Source organism: Galeopterus variegatus, unplaced genomic scaffold (genome assembly GCF_000696425.1).
Source record: "Galeopterus variegatus unplaced genomic scaffold, G_variegatus-3.0.2 Scaffold2849, whole genome shotgun sequence".
NCBI classification, from domain to species: domain Eukaryota; kingdom Metazoa; phylum Chordata; class Mammalia; order Dermoptera; family Cynocephalidae; genus Galeopterus; species Galeopterus variegatus.
This window is the reverse complement of record NW_007728960.1, coordinates 257,222-266,390: the sequence shown is the minus strand read 5'-3', so window position 1 is coordinate 266,390 and position 9,169 is coordinate 257,222. Positions and strand designations below refer to the sequence as shown.

Genomic DNA, 9,169 nt, shown 5'->3' with positions numbered 1-9,169 from the left:
ATACATGTAAAATCATATGATATAATACCCATGCATAATAGGCACCAAAGAAATATTAATTGAAGCTAATGTTGAATTGTCAAGCACTTATTGTGCATCATGGAATAGTGTGGTTACAAGTTTAGTCTCTAGATTCAAACCAGAATATCCACCCACCTATCCACTTAGGTAGGTAACATTGAGCAAGTCACTTAATTTCTCTAAGCCTTAATTTGTTGGTCTGAAAAATTGAGACAATAATAATATTTAATTCATATGATTATTGTGAGGATTAAATGACATAAAAGCATTTGAGCAATTTAACAGAATGCCTGACACATTGTAAGCACTCAGCAAATTTTAATAAGTAAATATACTTGATGTCTGTGTGCACGTGCGTTTCAGATTTTTGAGAGCTGACTGATGTGAAAGTTGATACGCAACATCCCACTTCACTTTCTAAGAAACTAGTGATTTGTGCTGCCAGAATGAACAGAGCATAAATAAGCAAAAGAGAAAAAGTACATCCAACCTGGATACTGAGAACAGTTAGAGAACTACAAATCAGATCAAGATAGAAAGCATACGACAATATTTCTTGACCACAAAGTAACCCCTACAGAACAATAATAAAAACAGAACAACCATATAGTAAAAAAAATGGGCAAGGACATGGTCAGAAAACCCAAACAAGGAAAAATTAAATGGTTAAAAAATATGAAAAATTGCCCCCATCAACCAAGAAAATAACAAGTGAAACTATCATAAAGTGTTATTTCTTTTTTCCTTCTTTGGGAATCTGTAAAGAGTTTTCAAACAGTACTGTTAGATTGTGTGGGAAAGGACACTCTCATATGCTCTTAAAGGTTTTGTACATTGTTACAAACTTTATAGAGGACAATCTGGTGGTACCAATTAAAACTAAAACTACATATATACTTTCATCTAGCATTTTTATTTGTAGAGGAATGTATGTAGACAAAAATTCCTGTAAAAGAATAACCACTGTGGCATTTTCTTTGTATCGCCAGAAAAAAAGCAGATAAGTGACTTATGCAGGAAAATTTTATAACTTGTGGTATGTATAAAACTCTATGAACTATCTTTAAAAGATGAGGTAGGTCTGATGGTGCCATGGGAAGTCCATGACATATTGATGAGAGAAACAAAGAAAGCTCCAGAGCAAATGATGTCATTTCTGTAAAAATAAAATTTTGTATGAACGTGTTCATAAGTGCATAGAAAAGTGCCTGACTGGATACATGTCAAAACTTTAGCAGCAATTATCCCTGGAGAAATATGGGGAGAGTGAGAAACAGACTCTCACTTTTTACTCAATACCTGTTTTGCTGCTAATTTTTTAGATATGAGTGTGTAACATTTAAAAGAAAATAAAACAAGAGTCTGCATCTCCAAGGACTCAGGGCAGGGAGAAACCCCGCCCTGTCTTGACCATGTCTAAGTTTCTGTGGGCTTCATTCCCAGAGCCAGTTTGGGGTGCATATAGAGAACCCAATGTCCAGACTGAATTCCAGGCCCTGGCCATTTTCCTGGGATCAGCTGAGCTGCCAAGCCACAGTCACTAATACTGACATTGGAAGCACTGCCTCGTGGACCCCACTCCCCAGAGAAGGCCCCCTGCATTGTCCAACCCTTGACTCCCAATGACACACTTGGGGCTCTGTGCTGGCGAGAACCATGGGACCCATGCAGAAGCATGTTACAAAAGCTCAGCTCCCAGTGCCTTCCCCAGACATGTCCTACTATCCCTAACAAGCAGAAGCACCATCAGGAGCCTGGAAGCTCTACCCCTTCAACTCGTCCCTGATGCCTTTCTTCTGTGCTGGCCAACTTCTCCTGTCTTCGTTGAGTGGTCTTCTCTGTGCTGCTGTCAAAAGAAGATATGGTGGCACATGCTCCCTTCAGGGGGATGGAAGTGCCAGGCCCAGCCCAGAGCAGTGTGGCAGAGAGTCCATGGTAAGGTGAGGATCTGCACTTAGAGAGCTGCACCCAGCACAGCAGTTTCTGGACACCCTAGACATTTCCTAGAATTACAGAAATTCCATAATTCCTGGAAGGAGGACCATCTTTCTAAAAATTGATCCCTTGCACAATATTGTGAGTATTGTAAAGTTTGTCTTTGACACACCCTAGATCTTTTGTCTTTTCCCTCCCTTTGTAGTGTCTCTCCCCTACACTGTCCTCAGATATACTGCATCTTCCTGGACTCTCTCACCTCCCTTTATTAAAACCTATCCACAAGAAAGAATAAATTATCTACAAGGTCAAGAGTAATCCCCTTCAGGGAGATTTCCCCTGCATCAGAGAAAATATTTAATGGAATTCCAGAGTTTCAATCAGTTGGAGAGGTATTATGAGCAATCAGGGTTAGGTGATCCATAAATTATCCCCTTGACATGGTTGCCCATTTTGTCTTCTCTTAACAACTTATCCTGAGATTTCTTCTCACTTCTAGGAATTAATGATCAAACAGGGAAACTCAGAGAATAGACTACATAGTGTTATCTAAGTGCCTCCTTTATTTACAAAGGGCAGTTTATGGATCAGATTGTCAGCAATTGTAGGGACCTAATCTGTGATAGGGAACCCAAGTTCCTATTCGAGTAGAAATAATCAACTCACTGTTTCATAGGATTTTTAAAGGGCCTTCATGTCTATAATCTCCTGGGGTTTTTTTTTTTTTTTAATAAAGCTTCTGTATTGAAAGCAGGTATTATTCTTCCCACTTTCCAGATAAAAAAAACCAAGGCCCCCAAGAAGGGAAGTGATTTTCCCAAGGTCTCATAATTCTCATGGCAGACTTGGGACCAAAGCCTAGACCTTCCATTTCCTGAGTCAAAGCCCATTCCTACACACGACATTACTCTTCCTTTAATAACAGCCTTTTATAATGCAAGATTTTCCTCTAATATTTCTCAATTCTTGGCTTCCCACCTCCTTGCCCACACCTCATGCCTCTCGCCTACCCATAGTGGATGGATCTGCTAAAACGCCGCACTATGGGTCAGGCACAATAATCTCTGCCGGCGATGAGGGAGACAAGGCGGACTCCAAGGTTCCAGGCAGCTCACCCTCTGACCACTCCTGGAACTCTCTCTAGCCTTATGAGTAGCATTGTCACAGGAGCTACGTAGGTGTTGCCCCAGGTAGCAACCATCTACTGCTGTCAAGTAGAGATTAGTCCATTCTTAGGTCTTTCCTAAGACCTGAGAAGAGACATACCATGTTTTCGAAACCATAAACTCAAGGCCGCCTAATGTCCAGCCATGGAGGCTAGAGTTGCAAACTTTCATTTGAATAGTCGAATTACAATGACAGGCTAATAAGGGAAAACAGGCCCAGCAAGAGTGGAACACGGGTGTTAAATGGGTGAAGTAAGATGGAAAAAACATTGATTCTAAGTTAGACACATCTAAAATCAACCTGGCTCCAACCCTACTCTCTGTGACCTTGCAGAAGTTAATTCATTCCCTTCAGTGCTCAGTTTCATGATCTAACAATGGGAATAATAGTATCTACTCTCTAGTTTTATAATGAGGATTAAACGAGAAAAAAAATGACAGGTACTTATCATTGGCCAATGCCCCGGATAGCACAAATGGAAAGGCAAGAAACAAAGAGGAAAGTAGCAACTGGAATAGTGAGGGAAGGTTTAAGAGGTGGCTTAACCCAGTGGTTAAGATCATGGGCTTTGAGGTCAGAAAGAGCTGAATTCAAATTCCAGTTCTACCACTTACTATGGCCTTGAGCACATCACAGAACCCATCTAAGCTTCAATTTCTTCATCTATAAAGTCAAGATAATAATACTTACATCACAGAATTGCTGTGGTCACCACATGAAAACATATATACAGCTTTTAGAACAATTCCTGGCAGATAGTAAGTGCTCCATAAACGTGGCCACCACTTTTTGTCCACATTCATCATTATGCTATATTGAAGTCAATCCAGCATATTCAATGTCATATTATGAATTGCCATGCTTTTTATGCTTGAAAAACCTAATGTAACATGGTGGCATCCTTTAACAGACAAACTAGGAGTAATAAATAAATCCAATTCCATGGAGAAGAAGCTAAGTAAATGAAATGGGGAATCAGACACATATGAGCTCCCAAGGTATCCAGACATAGTGTGAAGTCCAGCCACTATTTAATACTAAGATATGCTGAACAAATCACCTCGCCTTCCTACATTTTGATTTTCTTGTCTATGAAATAAGGATAATAAGTGATTGTTGCAGGAACACACAGCTAGAAATGACCTGGAATTGCTATAACAATTATATGAGATAATATATTGAAAAGGTGTCTTAAACAGGGACACTTCTCAATTGTTTGCACTTTTTCTCCTAAAGAGCAAATTGCAAAGGCTAAGAACTCTTTGAATAGCCATGAGTACAGCTTACTTGTGGACTGCCAACTCTGATCCCCACTCCAAAAAAGATATTTGGTTACTATTTATGACCAGACAAAATCATTATGATTACCCTGTCATGAAAGACCAGACTCATAGAATTTTACTTAGTTCTGGGAAACACATTTTAAGGACAGTGACAAAGTGGAACAAGTATGTAGTAGAGAGATTTGAATGACAGAAATTAGGGAAAAATTGTCCGCACTTACTGAATACCTGCCAGGGACCAGGTACTCTCATTTAATCCTCATACCAACTTTAATAGTCTGTACTATTGATATCCCCTTTATATAGATGAGAAAACTAATGCTGGGCTTTTAACCACGGCATAGTGCTTCCTTTGTTGATTGATGTTTAAGTTTCTCAATGGCTTTCATGTTAAAGAATAGGCTTATTCTATGAGATCCAAATCAAACTCGTTCCAGTGGACAGAGATGAGAGGTAATCATACTTCAGCTTCTTCTATAGAAAAATATTCTGACAATTAGAGCTTTCTGCCCCTGAAAGCATTCAAGAAGTGGAAGGATGTTAATTGTACTGTGATCCTATAACAGGAGGTCCAGCACTGATTGAGAAGTTGGGTCAAGTCTCTGATCTTTATAGTTTTTGCTCATGTGCCTCCTAATTAAAACTTCTGCACTTTTTAAAACCAGCATATAAAATTATTCTTAGATATTTAAATAGCTATAGGGATATAATATGTGGTATATTGTACTTTTAAAACAGAGCTTTACATTATTTCTTAAAGCATATCCAATGGCTTCTAAATACCACAGTTATTTGATACATACATTACCCATTTTTAAAATTCAAGAATGAAGTCATCCTTAATAGCTCTAGTTTTACATCATTTCTTTTCAATTTAAAGATATACTTTTATTCTTCTCCCCCAATACAAATTTTATTATGTTGTTTGTGCTGACAAGACTTTTATAATCACCTGTCTTACTTTTTACAATAAAAGAGAATATAAAGTTAGTTATTTTTAATTTTTTGTGACCATAAAATTTTAAGTGTTAAAAACAATCAGGAAAAAATTATCTGAGTTGAGTTATTATTATAATTATTAGTAGTAGGCAACTGACCAAAATTATATAATTATTAGCTTCAATTGTATTAAGTTGCCAATATTTACCTATTTTGACTACAAAAATCAGAATTTCAGAAGGTAATATATCACAAATTGTGCAAATAATTATTAAACTTAAATAATAGTTTTACATAAAGTCATCTAATGAAACAATGTTTTCTTTAAACAAGTTCATATGTCCAGAAATGTATATTACTTATTGGCAGAATAAATCAAAAATCAGCATGAATTCTATTATTATTTGTTTTTCATTTCTTACATGGGAGACAGTGTAATGCATAGGAGACATACTGAAGACAAGACGTGTTTAGAAAAGAGAACTATGGAAATTAAGAATCTGGAAAGTTATTCTTCTAAAATAATGTCTATGTGCTCTTTAAGAACTTTGGTTACCAGCAAGGGTATGCATCCCCAAAGTGAAAATTACTGAACCAAACGACCTCTGACATCTCTTTCAGCAGGCATATTCCTTGATTAGTTCATCAACAGGTCTTATTACCATGAATAAGATGTCTTGGTCTTAATTTGGGGAGCCATGTTATGTAGTGGTTAATAGTATAGCCTTTGGAACCAGATAAACAGGACTTAAATTCAGATTTTGTCCTTTATAAACTTAAACTTTCCAAGCCTCAGTTTTCTAATTTTAAAACTGAAATGATGATGATGATAATTGCCTCATGGGGTTACTGTAAAATTTAAATGTGATAATTCAGCAAAGTCCCTAGTTCAAGGTAAATACTCTGTAAATGTCAGCTATGGTGATAACAATAATGTTAATGATAACAAAAAATCCATATTATTTTGGAAAATTATTAAATACTTGCTCTCTTCATTCTATACAACAGAGACAGTAACTAAACAGCCTACTCATATGTCCAAGTCTATAAAAGTAACCTTTTTTGTTCCTATGGCAACAGATGGGCAATAGCAACTGGACTAGTGTGTCCCATTTTGTTCTCTTGGGCATTTCTACCCACCCAGAGGAGCAGATCCCACTCTTCCTTCTTTTTCTACTGATGTACACAATCAACATTTCTGGCAACTTTGCCATCATCACACTGATTATCTCCACTCCACGCCTCCATACCCCCATGTACATCTTCCTTGGTAACTTGGCCTTGGCAGATATCTGCTTCACCTCCACCACGGTCCCCAAGATGCTGCAGAATACTTTCTCGCCTACAAAGGCCATTTCCTACTTGGGCTGCTTAGCCCAGACTTATTTCTTCATTTGCTTTGCAGCCATGGAAAACTTCCTCCTGGCTGTGATGGCCTATGACAGGTACATCGCCATCGGCCACCCTTTACGCTACTCTATGATCCTGACCAGAATGTTGTGTGCGCAGATGGTGGCTGTGTGCCATGTCCTCTCCCACCTTCATGCCCTGCTGCACACCTTTCTCATGGGCCAACTGGTCTTTTGTGCAGATAACAGGATCCCTCACTTCTTCTGTGACCTCTACCCTCTGATGAAGATCTCCTGCACCAGCACCCACCTCAATACCCTGATGATTCACACGGAAGGTGTTATTATCGTCAGTGGAGCTCTGACCTTCATCACCGCCTCCTATGCCTGCATCATCTCGGCAGTCCTCCAGATCCCCTCAGCAAAGGGCAAGTGGAGAGGCTTTTCTACCTGTGGCTCCCACCTCACGGTGGTGGCCATATTCTACGGCACCCTCACATGGGTCTACTTCCAGCCCCTTTCCAGCTATTCAGTGACCAAGGGTCGCATTGTGACAGTCGTGTACACAGTAGTGATCCCCATGTTGAACCCCTTTATCTATAGCATGAGGAATAGGGATGTCAAGGGAGCCTTCAGGAAATGGATGAGCAGAATATAGACTTTTATTTCTTTTGCTAAAACCCCAAAACACAGTCCAGAGCTTTACCTGTGATTCTGGGGAAACAGTTTTGTCCCTAGCAGATCTGATTCCTTTAGAACTTCCCAAAAATATCGTAATTAAGTACATATCGTGGACTTTGTCATTAGATATTGTCCTAAGGTATCTCTTAAACCCAAAGCACATGAAACAAAAGGGAACCACCATGTACTTAGTGCAGAACACTAGCATGGCTTTAGCTATAACCGAGGGTGGTCTCTGGGCTTGCAATTAAACAACAGGGTTGCAACTCTCAGAGTTCTTAGATGCAGGCAACAGAAACCGATTAGTGCTGATTCATGAGGGAACGAGTTTATTAAAAGGATATGTAGAACTCATGAATTCCCAAGGTTAGGGAACCAGGCTCAAAAAAAAATGGACAAGAATAAGGATGATTATATAGTCAAAACCACAGTCAAAATCATATCCCGGAACTACTCTGTTCAGAACACAACTGTAGTTTACAAACTCAGTTTACTGCAGTTTGTACCACTACCAACACTGCCAGCGACAGTCACTTGGAGGCCTGAAAACCGGACATTATCACCTCCAGAAAGAACTGCCCACTGCTTATTCTTTTCACCACTACCTCTCGATTCAAAATAAAGGGGCGCATCTGATTGGCCAAGAATTGGTCACTCGCCCATACTCTAGCTGCCAGGGAAACTGGAAGATCAATATCGGTGCTTCTATATTCTGTAAGTTTCTACAGGACAGGCGTAATAGATAGAATAACTATTCCAATATAGGAAGAGGAGCATAATGATTGTGTCCACTATATGAGGTTGGAATTTATAGAAGCTCCAGAATTAAGCACTGTCACAGCTCTCCAACTTGCCTTTTCTCAATCTTTTTTAGCCACATCATTCAGGAGTAACTTAAACTCCTTTTTTCTCAGCATGCTCCTGGTCTTTTCTGTAGGTGATAAGTGGAGCTCATTTAATCCTGGGTGTTTGTGTTTTTATCTATCAATGTTGAGCATGGGGAACAGGTTCAAGAGCCGAGATGTCTATAAAAATGTTGACTTTCAGTCTCATGGATGTAGGATGAAAAAGAAATGTGAGAGGGGCCTCCCAGGACATAAGGCAAAAGTTGCAAGCTAAGACTGATGTAGTCCACCTGTCCTGATAAAGTTTCTCTCATACGTATAAGTGGTTATGACACTGAGTTGAGGAGGAGCTAAAACCGTGGTAATTTTGTGTAATGTGCTAAAATAAGGGTTTCTTGTAACCTATATGTAAGTGTTAATCAAGATGTATACCATACCATTGAAATAGGTTTAAGAAGTCTTTAGCTGCACAAGGATTATAAATTCTTCCAAGGTGAAGGGGACCCTGGCACTTACAAAATGTTAATAAAGAAATAATACCAACTTTTGATTAGTTAACTCTGATTCTTCACATTTGCCAAAAAAAAAATCTTACATAACAATATTTTTCTTCTCAACCTCACTGTTTCCTGCCTCCTTGGCCCACCCCCTCCTTTCTCTGTCTCTAGGTGGCAGTTCCACTACCGACCCCCTTTATTCTTTACCATATGATTAACCTCACCTCTTGCACTGCAGCCTCTTCTAAGAACCCCCTCTGCTTCTATCAAAGAACTCTCTTAGGATGGAGAGATGGGCAGGACAGTAAATGAATACAACAAGAGCAATTGGGCAATTTTATCAAGAAAATTTGTATTTAACAATTGTCATAGGTCAATTAAGAAAAAGATAAATTAAGAAGAAAACATTTCAGAGACAGAAGTAGATTAGAGGTTACAAGAAATTAGAGGTT

The 9,169-nt window shown here is 38.9% G+C and overlaps 1 protein-coding gene across 1 annotated transcript; it reads left to right on the top strand.

Moving 5' to 3' along the window:
- Positions 1-6,425: 6,425 nt before the first annotated feature.
- Positions 6,426-7,352, top strand: LOC103599105 (olfactory receptor 1Q1). Its single transcript, XM_008583198.1, has one exon. The coding sequence runs from the start codon at positions 6,426-6,428 to the stop codon at positions 7,350-7,352; it is 927 nt and encodes a 308-aa protein (XP_008581420.1).
- Positions 7,353-9,169: the final 1,817 nt, after the last annotated feature.